At 38.3% G+C, this 15,449-nt stretch overlaps 1 protein-coding gene across 6 annotated transcripts in view; it reads left to right on the top strand.

Annotated features, from left to right (window-relative positions):
- The window catches only part of LOC131948028 (neuron navigator 3), a 142,373-nt gene that overhangs the window by 24,496 nt on the left and 102,428 nt on the right, over positions 1–15,449 (top strand). For 5 of the 6 annotated variants that reach the window (XM_059309495.1, XM_059309493.1, XM_059309497.1 and 2 more), the window contains exons 2-3: positions 9,520–9,637; positions 13,589–13,641. In XM_059309495.1, the coding sequence (XP_059165478.1) occupies positions 9,595–9,637; positions 13,589–13,641 (96 nt within the window). In that variant the 5' untranslated portion in view covers positions 9,520–9,594. Of the gene's footprint in view, positions 1–2,413; positions 2,526–9,519; positions 9,638–13,588; positions 13,642–15,449 lie in introns of those variants that run through there. The other variant, XM_059309494.1, reaches the window with a different exon arrangement.

Genomic DNA, 15,449 nt, shown 5'->3' with positions numbered 1-15,449 from the left:
CCCCATGCATGTTGTCATAATGTTACAATGTAACACAATTTGATCACTTTGACTTACGGTGACTTAGAAAAAGTTAAAAGTAATCTAGCAATGTTTCAAACGCGACTTAGACTTTAGGGAAACACTAGGCTAGCCTAACACAATTCTTTACCCCGACTAGCTTAACACAATTCTTTACCCCGACTAGCCTAACAAAATTCTTTACCCCGACTAGTCTAACACAATTCTTTACTCCGACTAGCCTAACACAATTCTTTACTCCGACTAGCCTAATACAATTCTTTACCCCGACTAGCCTAACACAATTCTTTACCCCGACTAGCCTAATACAATTCTTTACTCCGACTAGCCTAACACAATTCTTTACCCCGACTAGTCTAACACAATTCTTTACTCCGACTAGCCTAATACAATTCTTTACCCCGACTAGCCTAACACAATTCTTTACCCCGACTAGCCTAATACAATTCTTTACTCCGACTAGCCTAACACAATTCTTTACCCCGACTAGCCTAACACAATTCTTTACCCCGACTAGCCTAACACAATTCTTTACCCCGACTAGCCTAATACAATTCTTTACTCCGACTAGCCTAACCTATAGCCTAACACAATTCTTTACCCCGACTAGCCTAACACAATTCTTTACCCCGACTAGTCTAACCTATAGCCTAACACAATTCTTTACCCCGACTAGCCTAACACAATTCTTTACCCCGACTAGTCTAACCTATAGCCTAACACAATTCTTTACTCCGACTAGCCTAACCTATAGCCTAACACAATTCTTTACCCCGACTAGCCTAACACAATTCTTTACCCCGACTAGCCTAACACAATTCTTTACTCCGACTAGCCTAACACAATTCTTTACCCCGACTAGCCTAATACAATTCTTTACCCCGACTAGCCTAACCTATAGCCTAACACAATTCTTTACCCCGACTAGCCTAACACAATTCTTTACCCCGACTAGCCTAACACAATTCTTTACTCCGACTAGCCTAACCTATAGCCCAAAACAAACCTCCATTCTTTGAGTCTACCAATATCATAATTGGTGGTCCAAGTTTATTGAAAGCCTCCATTCTTTGAGTCTACCAATATCATAAATGGCGGTCCAAGTTTATGGAAAGCCTCCATTCTTTGAGTCTACCAATATCATAAATGGTGGTCCAAGTTTATTGAAAGCCTCCATTCTTTGAGTCTACCAATATCATAAATGGTGGTCCAAGTTTATTGAAAGCCTCCATTCTTTGAGTCTACTAATATCATAAATGGTGGTCCAAGTTTATTGAAAGCCTCCATTCTTTGAGTCTACCAATATCATAATTGGTGGTCCAAGTTTATTGAAAGCCTCCATTCTTTGAGTCTACCAATATCATAAATGGTGGTCCAAGTTTATTGAAAGCCTCCATTCTTTGAGTCTACCAATATCATAAATGGTGGTCCAAGTTTATTGAAAGCCTCCATTCTTTGAGTCTACCAATATCATAAATGGTGGTCCAAGTTTATTGAAAGCCTCCATTCTTTGAGTCTACCAATATCATAAATGGTGGTCCAAGTTTATTGAAAGCCTCCATTCTTTGAGTCTACCAATATCATAAATGGTGGTCCAAGTTTATTGAAAGCCTCCATTCTTTGAGTCTACCAATATCATAAATGGTGGTCCAAGTTTATTGAAAGCCTCCATTCTTTGAGTCGAGCAATTGTTCCAGCACAGGTAAGCTTAACCCACGTGGTTTAGCCAGAGTTTCAACTGCCGCTCAGGTGCTCCCTCCACGTGATTTGTGGGAGTGTGTGTGGGTCTGCGTGTAGGTGTCGGTCTGCTGGTGTGTGTGTGTGTGTGTGTATGTAAGAAAAAGTGAAAATGCCGTCTAGGTGAGCGAGGTAGGATGGAGCAGGTCAAGAAGTTGGAGGGGGGGGGGGGGGGAGGGTAAGCCTGGTGAGTAGTTAGACGTGGAGGGGTGGGGTGCCCCTGGTAGGAAGGTGGATGTGTAGCACTCACATGGAGGCGGGCACTGAATATGCTTGTGAACAATTTCCTGCTATTTCACCTTCTGAATATAAACAAACAATTTCAGCAATCAGCTTTGTGATTCCAGAACAGGAGTTGGTTGCTGTTAAATATTTCGTTTTTCTTCCATCTGTTTAATAGTGACCTTATAGTTAATGTTGATTTAGCATTCATTGAATATCTAATTATTTCAAAATATTTATTGCAAAGCTTAACCATTACAGGATAAATATAATTGAAACGGCTAAAGATTTCTTTAAATTCTGAAAGTGTTGTATGGAGTAGAATTTAATTTAATTAGTGTTACATTGTGTAGAAAGTAATTGTATGAGCGTTATATTGTGTACAAATCAATTGGATTAGTGTTATATTGTGAACGTATTTTGAATCGGATTAGTTCTGAGTTCGGAATATATTCAATGCATATACACACCAATCTTAGCTGCTGTTTACTGAGGATAGGTGTCGACTTATAAATAAAATGGAGGAGCTATTAAAGAAAGGATTGGTAAGTTCGTCTCATGACGTCATCTGTAAGCTCTTACATCTCTAGCTTTATATTTAATTAGACTTTCTATAATTAAAACTCCGAACCAAGCGTCGTTCTACAACTTAATATCAAAGCCATAATTATAACTTAATCTCCACAATTATAACCTTATCTCCAGACAATACAGTTTTGAAAAATATAATCACTAAGCCCTACACTATTCGATAATTCCTAAGCCTTTTTTTCATAATTTAATCACAAAGCAATGCATCATTCTACAACTGAATACCCAAGCCTTACACTATTCTTTTTCTAAAGCCCAAAGGTCTTACACGCTAAACCTTAACCCTTTGGACATTTCTTATCTTTATATCTTAATTCGTAATCCCTACCCCACCACATAACGTAATCCGTAAGCCCTAACACCACCATAACTTAATCTGTAAGCCCTAACACCACTATAACTTAATCCGTAAGTCCTAACCCCACCATAACTTAATCTGTAAACCCTAACCTCACCATAACTTAATCCGTAAGCCCTAACCCCGCCATAACTTAATCCGTAAGTCCTAACCCCACCATAACTTAATCCGTAAGCCCTAACCCCGCCATAACTTAATCTGTAAACCCTAACCCCACCATACTTACTTAATCCATAAGCCGTAACACCACCATAACATAATCTGTAAGCGCTAAAACCACCCTATAGCTTCATACGTCATATTAACTCCATGTTGATAAAATTCTCCAAGCAGATGTCACATGTTGATCTCGCTAATCACCAATGAAAACTTCTCTATTTGAGGATATCCGTCAATCTTAGTATCTTATCAGAGCGTTCATCTCTTCATATCCGTTCATTACCGTATTCCTATAAACACACCTCGTGACGATTATCTTTATTCGTTATTATATTATTGTTTTTATCTTAAAACTATTATATCAGTATAAAATCATTCTTAAATGAATTCTAAATCATCTACATTCAAGGATATCATTTAGCCTACATACTTTTAAACACACGAATAAACCCAAGGACCAACACTGCAGGGTTGAAAGTCACGAAGAAAATAGACATTTGTAGTACACAGATATAGTAGACCAAGATATAAAGAAAATAGACATTTGTAGTACACAGATATAGTAGACCAAGAAAAAGAAAATAGACATTTGTAGTACACAGATATAGTAGACCAAGAAAAAGAAAATAGACATTTGTAGTACACAGATATAGTAGACCAAGAAAAAGAAAATAGACATTTGTAGTACACAGATATAGTAGACCAAGATATAAAGAAAATAGACATTTGTAGTACACAGATATAGTAGACCAAGATATAAAGAAAATAGACATTTGTAGTACACAGATATAGTAGACCAAGATATAAAGAAAATAGACATTTGTAGTACACAGATATAGTAGACCAAGATATAAAGAAAATAGACATTTGTAGTACACAGATATAGTAGACCAAGATAAAGAAAATAGACATTTGTAGTACATAGATATAGTAGACCAAGATATAAAGAAAATAGACATTTGTAGTACACAGATATAGTAGACCAAGATATAAAGAAAATAGACATTTGTTGTACACAGATATAGTAGACCAAGATATAAAGAAAATAGACATTTGTAGTACACAGATATAGTAGACCAAGATATAAAGAAAATAGACATTTGTAGCACACAGATATAATAGACAAAAGTATAAAAAAATATACATTTTATGTACATGGAGACAACAGACCAAACCTGTAGATAGTTGTACACGGAGGTGCTAGAAGAACAATCGAGATGTGTTGTGAATGCATGTGAGGAGAAGGGGTGGGAAAGCAAAAGAGAAAATAGTACCTTGGTAGGTAACATTTACCTGCAGTTTCTATCTCAGGCATCAATTTCTGGAAGAAATCACCTTCTGACGTCACGGGATGTGTTGGTGGCAGATGTAATCAATATGTAGGTTTTTGTAATGATGAACTTTGGTCTTTGGGTTATTTAGTGATCTGGCTTTTGGGTGAGGTAAGTGTAATAATGTAAGGTTATGCCTGGGTCAGGTTACTGTCCGGGATTGTTCGAGTTTGGTTCAGCTTTATAAAAGTTTCAATGTTCTTTCTCAAAAACCTTATATCACTACTTCATTAAAACCCATGTGGCGTATATTGGAAGTTCTTTCCCTGACACAACTGGCCATGTTCTCCCTGACACAACTGGCCATGTTCTCCCTGACACAACTGGCCATGTTCTCCCTGACACAACTGGCCATGTTCTCCCTGACACAACTGGCCATGTTCTCCCTGACACAACTGGCCATGTTCTCCCTGACACAACTGGCCATGTTCTCCCTGACACAACTGGCCATGTTCTCCCTGACACAACTGGCCATGTTCTCCCTGACACAACTGGCCATGTTCTCTATTTCCCTGACACAACTGGCCATGTTCTCCCTGACACAACTGGCCATGTTCTCTATTTCCCTGAGACAACTGGCCATGTTCTTCCTGACACAACTGGCCATGTTCTCCCTGACACAACTGGCCATGTTCTCTATTTCCCTGACACAACTGGCCATGTTCTCTATTTCCCTGACACAACTGGCCATGTTCTCTATTTCCCTGACACAACTGGCCATGTTCTCCCTGACACAACTGGCCATGTTCTCTATTTCCCTGACACAACTGGCCATGTTCTCCCTGACACAACTGGCCATGTTCTCCCTGACACAACTGGCCATGTTCTCCTTGACACAACTGGCCATGTTCTCTATTTCCCTGACACAACTGGCCATGTTCTCCCTGACACAACTGGCCATGTTCTCTATTTCCCTGACACAACTGGCCATGTTCTCCCTGACACAACTGGCCATGTTCTCCCTGACACAACTGGCCATGTTCTCCCTGACACAACTGGCCATGTTCTCCCTGACACAACTGGCCATGTTCTCCCTGACACAACTGGCCATGTTCTCCCTGACACAACTGGCCATGTTCTCCTTGACACAACTGGCCATTTTCTCTATTTCCCTGACACAACTTTCCATTTTCCCTCAGATCCCTCATGCGCTAACTCAAATGCCCCTGCCTATAATTCAAATGCCCCTGTCTTTAATTCAAATGCCCCTGTCTTAAATTCAAATGCACCTGCCTATAATTCAAATGCCCCTGCCTATAATTCAAATGCCCCATGCAGTTCACTTAAATGTCCCCTGCTGTTCACTGTATTGACAGTCAAATTTTAATTTTTCTCACCTATCGAACCTGCCAAGATTTCTAAATTCGAAAATGTCAAGATTTTTTTTTCTAAACAGAAGCCGTTCCATTAGGATAAATGTAGAAAGTACTTCTTCAATCTTTTTTTAACATTTATTTTTTTCTTATCCTTTTTTCTCAGTTTTGTTCGTCTGTAATTTTAAATAGCTCATTTTAGGCTGATGAGCGCCCCTCCCCTCACTTTTTTGAGTAGGTAAGGTACGGTACTCTTTTTGCTCCTGCCACTCAACTTGAGCCAGTTCTCTGCACCTGGCATACAGACCTCTGGCTGCTTGCCAAATAAGTATCGTCACTGTTAAACACAAGTATCGTCACTGTTAAACACAAGTATCGTCACTGTTAAACACAAGTATCGTCACTGTTAAACACAAGTATCGTCACTGTTAAACACAAATATCGTCACTGTTGAGTTAAACACAAGTATCGTCACTGTTGATTTCATACACGTATCGTCGCTCTTACGTGAAATACAAGTATCGTCACTCTTAAGAGAAATATTAGTATCATCTCTTTTTTGGGTTTGTTTTTAATTGGTCCCAGTGCTTTTGATTTCCTGATTGGTCCCAGTACTTTTGATTTCCTGACTGGTCACGGTGCTTTTGATTTCCTGACTGGTCCCAGTGCTTTTGATTTCCTGATTGGTCCCAGTGCTTTTGATTTCCTGACTGGTCACGGTGCTTTTGATTTCCTGACTGGTCCCAGTGCTTTTGATTTCCTGATTGGTCCCGGTGCTTTTGATTTCCTGACTGGTCACGGTGCTTTTGATTTCCTGATTGGTCACGGTGCTTTTGATTTCCTGATTGGTCCCAGTGCTTTTGATTTCCTGATTGGTCCCAGTGCTTTTGATTTCCTGACTGGTCACGGTGCTTTTGATTTCCTGACTGGTCCCAGTGCTTTTGATTTCCTGATTGGTCCCGGTACTTTTGATTTCCTGACTGGTCCCAGTGCTTTTGATTTCCTGATTGGTCCCAGTGCTTTTGATTTCCTGATTGGTCACGGTGCTTTTGATTTCCTGACTGGTCACGGTGCTTTTGATTTCCTGATTGCTTAAAAATGCTAGTATCGGCCGTCTCCAGACATACCACATGAGCGATGGTAGCCAGGGGTAGACTTGCTGTGTCCGAGACTGGACATTTTAAAAGGGGCCCCCGACATTAGTCAAAAAGTTTCATGATTTTTTTTTCAAAACTCGATGGTCATCCTCAGCGTGGTAGACATTCATGCGACAAATTATAAAAACCACTTCACTAACAGGCCTAGTGTATCATGGACATTCATGAGACAAATTATAAAAACCACTTCACTAACAGGCCTAGAGCATCATGGACATTCATGAGACAAATTATAAAAACCACTTCACTAACAGGCCTAGCGTATCATGGACATTCATGAGACAAATTATAAAAACCACTTCACTAACAGGCCTAGTGTATCATGGACATTCATGAGACAAATTATAAAAACCACTTCACTAACAGGCCTAGCGTATCATGGACATTCATGAGACAAATTCAAATTATAAAAACCACTTTACTAACAGGCCTAGCGTATCATGGACATTCATGAGACAAATTATAAAAAAACACTTCACTAACAGGCCTAGTGCATCATGGACATTCATGAGACAAATTATAAAAACCGCTTCACTAACAGGCCTAGAGCATCTTGGACATTCATGAGACAAATTATAAAAACCACTTCACTAACAGGGCTAGTGCATCTTGGACATTCATGAGACAAATTATAAAAACCACTTCACTAACAGGCCTAGTGCATCTTGGACATTCATGAGACAAATTATAAAAACCACTTCACTAACAGGCCTAGTGCATCTTGGACATTCATGAGACAAATTATAAAAACCACTTCACTAACAGGCCTAGCGTATCATGGACATTCATGAGACAACCTATAAAAACCACTTCACTAACAGGCCTAGCGTATCATGGACATTCATGAGACAAATTATAAAAAACCACTTCACTAACAGGCCTTGTGCATCCTGGACATTCATGAGACAAATTATAAAAACCACTTCACTAACAGGCCTAGCGCATCATGGACATTCATGAGACAAATTATAAAAAACCACTTGTATTTTTACTTTCTCGTATATACGAAGTATAGAGAAAGTATTGTAATCCATCACAAAAATAACATGAAATTTTGACATTTTTCACCGTTTTACTCCTCAGTCCTTCATCACATCCGGAGTATAGAGGACTTATTTTAATCAGGCAAAAATTATAAATACAAAGTTATAAAAGTTTTGGCGTTTTATGCGTTATCGAGTCGTAAAAACTGGACTTTGCAATTCTGTCCGTATGTCTGTGTGTCTGTGTGTCTGTCTGTGTGTAAACACGATAACTTGAGTACCGTTACAGCTAAGTTGATGAAATTTCATATATAAGTATTTTATCAAAATCGTAGATCCGTATAAACTTTTGAGCGATTTCCGATAACCGGAAGTGGTACTTTTTCTACTTTGAATTTTTCAAAAGCCTATCAGTTGCGTACTATTTTAGATAGATGCATGAAATTTGCACACGTAAGTAAAAGATCTAATTTTCTACCTTCTTTTAAATTTTGAGTAATTTCCGTTGACCGGAAGTACTAATTTACGCTATTTCCGATTTCTCAAAAAACGCATGTAAATTTATAAAGTACTAATAATATTCCGCACTTTTATACACATTTTATAAGGCGTTCACTTGGTGTTGGGCGGAGTGGTCTAGCGGTAGAGAGCTGGACTGCTAACCCGTTAGTCTCGAGTTCGAATCCGAGTTCAAGTCTGGTTAGAAAGGGAAACTTTTCACTTGGTGTGCAATTTTTTTTTACGAGATTCTATTCTATTATAAAAAGTTTAAGTAATTAAAAATGGATAACAAATATTGTCTATGTCCTGAGTTGCCATCCCTCGTAATTTTATATTAGAATATTCGAGAAAGTTGAGGGGAGATCACTCCCGGTTTATTTAAATATACAATTGCATTAAAACAACCAAAATATATTTAAATTTGCTCAAAAATTAAACAACGTATTGAAATATTTTGTCTCAATTAAAAAAACAACAACATACGATGAAAAAAAATTATGGTTCGAATGTTAACAACAAAAGGTGAAAAAAAGAAACAAAGAGTATACTAATAAATCATGCTCAAATATTTAGTGCCGAGGGACACACTAGGAAAAAATTGCAATCCAAGTATAGGATCTTTTACTTATATGCTTAGTTTCTTCTAACTAACTGAACAGTGCTCAAGTTATAGTCTTCTCATAAAGTAAAGTAGGCCTACCCTTTCCGGACCGGAAATCAAATCTCTCAAAATTTGTTTAGTAGCATGCGCATACAATGTAATACTTATTTATAAAATTTCGTCCACCTAATATAAACGGTACTCAGTTATTTTTTTTCAGAAACCGGAAGTAAATATCACTTCCGGTTACCGGAAATCGTTCAAAAGTTTAAAACAAAACTATAAATTGGATATAATACCTATAGATGAAATTTCGTCAACATAACTAAAACGTTACTCATCTCTCTCTCTCTCTCTCTCACACACACACACACACTCACACACACACACACACACACACACACACACACACACATATATATATATATATTATATATATATATATATATATATATATATATATATATATATATATACATATATAATACAGAAAGTGTCACGTTAAACAAACTTGTACCCGGCTAATCCATTTCTTCTCTCCCCAGATCTACACAGAATGGGCCAACCATTACCTGGAGAGGGCGAGAAACAAGAGGAAGATTGTGGACCTGCACAACGACATGGCGGATGGCGTTTTGTTGGCTGATGTCATCGAGTCCGTCAGTAAGTAGATCATAGAACGGCCGTGTCCGTCAGTAACTAGATCATATAACAGCCGTGTCCGTCAGTAAGTAGATCATAGAACAGCCGTGTCCGTCAGTAAGTAGGTCATAAAACAGCCGTGTCCGTCAGTGAGTAGATCATAGAACAGCCGTGTCCGTCAGTAACTAGGTCATAGAACAGCCGTGTCCGTCAGTAAGTAGGTCATAGAACAGCCGTGTCCGTCAGTGAGTAGATCATAGAACAGCCGTGTCCGTCAGTAACTAGGTCATAGAACAGCCGTGCCCGTCAGTAAGTAGGTCATAGAACAGCCGTGTCCGTCAGTAAGTAGATCATAGAACAGCCGTGTCCGTCAGTAACTAGATCATAGAACAGCCGTGTCCTACAGTAAGTAGGTCATAGAACAGTCGTGTCCTACAGTAAGTAGGTCATAGAACAGCCGTGTCCGTCAGTAAGTAGATCATAGAACAGCCGTGTCCGTCAGTAAGTAGGTCAGTTCAGTTCATTTCAATCTTACACTTACAGCAGGCTTAATAACAAAATGAAATTAAGAAGAACAGCATATAAAGAATGTACAATTCTTCATATAAGAAGCATATAGCACAATGCTCATAGTGAGAAGCATATAGAACAATGCTCATAGTGAGAAGCATATAGCACAATGTTCCTAGTGAGAAGCATATAGGCTAGTTTATAAAGATAGTAGATCACAAAACGCCGAGGCCCACCAGTACATCTTTTTATACTCAGGTTCTTTAAACATAAATTGGAACAACTTTATTACACCCTGGGCCTTTAGCCCCAGGCGTAGCGACCCTTCCCGGCGCCCGGGGACAAACTTTCGATTTGCAACCCCACAAGCTTTCATTTGTATTTTTCCAACCCATTTTGGCGCCCCCTAAGGTCGGCGCCCGGGGACATATGTCCCCCCCGCCCCCCCCCCCCCCCTCGCTACGCTACTGCCATTAGCATAGCTTTATTACACTCTGGGCCATTGGAACAACTTTATTACACTCTAGGCCATTGGAACAACTTTATTACACTCTGGGCCATTGGAACAACTTTATTACACTCTAGGCCATTGGAACAACTTTATTACACTCTAGGCCATTGGAACAACTTTATTACACTCTAGGCCATTGGAACAACTTTATTACACTCTGGGCCATTAGCATAGCTTTATTACACTCTGGGCCTTTGGAACAACTTTATTACACTCTGGGCCATTGGAACAACTTTATTACACTCTAGGCCATTGGAACAACTTTATTACACTCTAGGCCATTGGAACAACTTTATTACACTCTAGGCCATTAGCATAGCTTTATTACACTCTAGGCCATTGGAACAACTTTATTACACTCTGGGCCTTTAGAACAACTTTATTACACTCTGGGCCTTTAGAACAACTTTATTACACTCTGGGCCATTGGAACAACTTTATTACACTCTAGGCCATTGGAACAACTTTATTACACTCTGGGCCTTTAGAACAACTTTATTACACTCTAGGCCATTGGAACAACTTTATTACACTCTGGGCCTTTAGAACAACTTTATTACACTCTGGGCCTTTAGAACAACTTTATTACACTCTAGGCCATTGGAACAACTTTATTACACTCTAGGCCATTGGAACAACTTTATTACACTCTAGGCCATTGGAACAACTTTATTACACTCTGGGCCATTGGAACAACTTTATTACACTCTAGGCCATTGGAACAACTTTATTACACTCTGGGCCATTAGCATAGCTTTATTACACTCTAGGCCATTGGAACAACTTTATTACACTCTAGGCCATTGGAACAACTTTATTACACTCTGGGCCATTGGAACAACTTTATTACACTCTAGGCCATTGGAACAACTTTATTACACTGTAGGCCATTGGAACAACTTTATTAAACTCTAGGCCATTGGAACAACTTTATTACACTCTAGGCCATTGGAACAACTTTATTACACTCTAGGCCATTGGAACAACTTTATTACACTGTAGGCCATTGGAACAACTTTATTACACTCTGGGCCATTGGAACAACTTTATTACACTCTAGGCCATTGGAACAACTTTATTACACTCTAGGCCATTGGAACAACTTTATTACACTGTAGGCCATTGGAACAACTTTATTACACTCTGGGCCATTGGAACAACTTTATTACACTCTAGGCCATTGGAACAACTTTATTACACTCTAGGCCATTGGAACAACTTTATTACACTCTAGGCCATTGGAACAACTTTATTACACTGTAGGCCATTGGAACAACTTTATTACACTCTGGGCCATTGGAACAACTTTATTACACTCTAGGCCATTGGAACAACTTTATTACACTCTAGGCCATTGGAACAACTTTATTACACTGTAGGCCATTGGAACAACTTTATTAAACTCTAGGCCATTGGAACAACTTTATTACACTCTGGGCCATTAGCATAGCTTTATTACACTCTAGGCCATTGGAACAACTTTATTACACTCTGGGCCATTGGAACAACTTTATTACACTCTAGGCCATTGGAACAACTTTATTACACTCTGGGCCATTAGCATAGCTTTATTACACTCTAGGCCATTGGAACAACTTTATTACACTCTAGGCCATTGGAACAACTTTATTACACTCTGGGCCATTGGAACAACTTTATTACACTCTAGGCCATTGGAACAACTTTATTACACTGTAGGCCATTGGAACAACTTTATTACACTCTAGGCCATTGGAACAACTTTATTACACTCTAGGCCATTGGAACAACTTTATTACACTGTAGGCCATTGGAACAACTTTATTACACTCTGGGCCATTGGAACAACTTTATTACACTCTAGGCCATTGGAACAACTTTATTACACTCTAGGCCATTGGAACAACTTTATTACACTGTAGGCCATTGGAACAACTTTATTAAACTCTAGGCCATTGGAACAACTTTATTACACTCTAGGCCATTGGAACAACTTTATTACACTCTAGGCCATTAGCATAGCTTTATTACACTGTAGGCCATTGGAACAACTTTATTAAACTCTAGGCCATTGGAACAACTTTATTACACTCTAGGCCATTGGAACAACTTTATTACACTCTGGGCCATTGGAACAACTTTATTACACTCTAGGCCATTGGAACAACTTTATTACACTCTAGGCCATTGGAACAACTTTATTACACTGTAGGCCATTGGAACAACTTTATTACACTCTAGGCCATTGGAACAACTTTATTACACTCTAGGCCATTGGAACAACTTTATTACACTGTAGGCCATTGGAACAACTTTATTACACTCTAGGCCTTTAGAACAACTTTATTACACTCTAGGCCATTGGAACAACTTTATTACACTCTAGGCCATTGGAACAACTTTATTACACTCTAGGCCATTGGAACAACTTTATTACACTCTAGGCCATTGGAACAACTTTATTACACTGTAGGCCATTGGAACAACTTTATTAAACTCTAGGCCATTGGAACAACTTTATTACACTCTAGGCCATTAGCATAGCTTTATTACACTGTAGGCCATTGGAACAACTTTATTACACTCTAGGCCATTGGAACAACTTTATTACACTCTAGGCCATTGGAACAACTTTATTACACTCTGGGCCATTGGAACAACTTTATTACACTCTAGGCCATTGGAACAACTTTATTACACTCTGGGCCATTAGCATAGCTTTATTACACTCTAGGCCTTTAGAACAACTTTATTACACTCTAGGCCATTGGAACAACTTTATTACACTCTGGGCCTTTAGAACAACTTTATTACACTCTGGGCCTTTAGAACAACTTTATTACACTCTAGGCCACTGGAACAGCTTTATACACTCTAGGCCATTAGCATAGCTTTATTACTCTCTGGGCCATTAGCACAACACTCCCTACACTCCAACGTTAACACTATGCCTTACTTGGTTTTTCTTGCAGCTGGTGAGAAAATCAAGGACATAAAGCCAAAGCCAAAGAATTCTGCTCAAATGGTATGTACATTTCTCTTTATGCTATGTGTGTACATTGTCATAACTCTGTTGTGCGTGTACATTGTTATTTCTCTGTATGTTGTTTCTGTACACTGTCATTTCTCTGTATGTTGTGTGTGTACACTGTCATTTCTCTGTATGTTGTGTGTGTACATTTAAATACTAGCAACAGATCGCGTTGACAGACGGAAGCTCAGTCTAGAGATTGCTGTCTAGTCGACTACTGATACACAAACATGTTTATGTAGAAGTGCTAAATTTGTTTAATGAAAATAAAATATATTAGGCTGAAATGGCGAAACATTACAGGAGAATAATATTTACAACTTTTATTACTTGAGGATAAACTTGTCATACCCCTGTCATTACAACTACCGTGCCTAAAAATCGTGCTTGATTATAATTACCTTAAAAAATTCATTACTATACGAAAAATGTACTCAGATAACACAATTTGAAAAAAATCGCTACATACCCTTTCTAAACAGGCCTACGATTGTAGGCTTGTTAGAGCTATACGATTGTAGGCATGTTAGAGCTATACGATTGTAGGAATGTTAGAGCTATACGATTGTAGTCATGTTAGAGCTATACGATTGTAGGCATGTTAGAGCTTTACGATTGTAGGCATGTTAGAGCTTTAGTGTTGCTTGTTTGGATTCAAGTGAAGGCATATGATTATATAATAGATAAGGCATTTTGTATTACTTAAGTACAATGGCGCCGCTAGGTCGGGTGTCACCTGGTGCGACACTTCGTGGTGTCACCCCCCCCTCCAAGAAACAAAGTTTATATAATATATATATATATATATATATATATATATATATATATATATATATATATATATATATATATATATATATATATATATTATATATGGCCTATATATATATATATATGTATATATATATATATATATATAAACATAAGACATATAATTTAAATATATGGCACGTACGGGTACATGTATGTGTATAAGCTTTAATCACTGCAGACTTAGTAATAGTAGTAAGGATGTTTATCTATAGTCTGTTAATAATAGTCTTCATAGTTAGCACGTTTACGTCATGGTGTCACCTACCCCCCCCCCCCCCTGTAATAATTGTCGATTTGTACTTAAAAGACTATTTAACTTAAATTAATCACTAATGGATCTGGCAAAAAAGGCATTTTTGCAATTAGCAATTTTTTGGCTTGGTGTGACCCCCCTAAATGGTGTCACCCGGTGCGGTCCGCACTCCGCGCCCCGCCCTCGCTACGCCTCTGCTTTAGTATGTGGGGTCAGTCCACTAAACGTTTGCAGATCTAAAAAAGTAAGCTAGCCTGATGTAATTGACTTACTGGTCGTATTTGATAAGCGAAATCAATCAAAAACACATTTATTATTTTAGGGAGAGCTCACGTTAAATTACATTGTTTGACTTGAAGCGATGGCAGCTAGAGTATGCACTATAGAGCTTGGGCGTTTATGTCTGTCCAGGGGAAAAAATCGCATACTTTCGTATTTTTAAATTTAGAAGGGGGGGCAATGGTTTGGACATTGTACATTAATTTAAATTGTAAGAAACAAACAGAAATCGATAGGAAAATTATTTTTACTATCTTTGATAAGAAAAAAAATTGGCGTAAAAAATTTGGGACATAATTCTGTCGTGAAATTAAATTAACTATGTATGTGTTTGTTTTAACTATGCATGTGTTTGGTCTATTGAAAAACAAACTGAAATGAGCTTAAGATTCAAACATTTGTTTATATTATAAAAACCAAAAATGACGCATGAAACTGAAATTTGCTATGATTTGTA

The sequence above is a fragment of the Physella acuta genome, unplaced genomic scaffold (genome assembly GCF_028476545.2).
Source record: "Physella acuta isolate Inbredline_101_S28 unplaced genomic scaffold, ASM2847654v3 ptg000621l, whole genome shotgun sequence".
NCBI lineage: Eukaryota > Metazoa > Mollusca > Gastropoda > Physidae > Physella > Physella acuta.
This window is presented reverse-complemented; position numbering and strand designations above follow the sequence as displayed.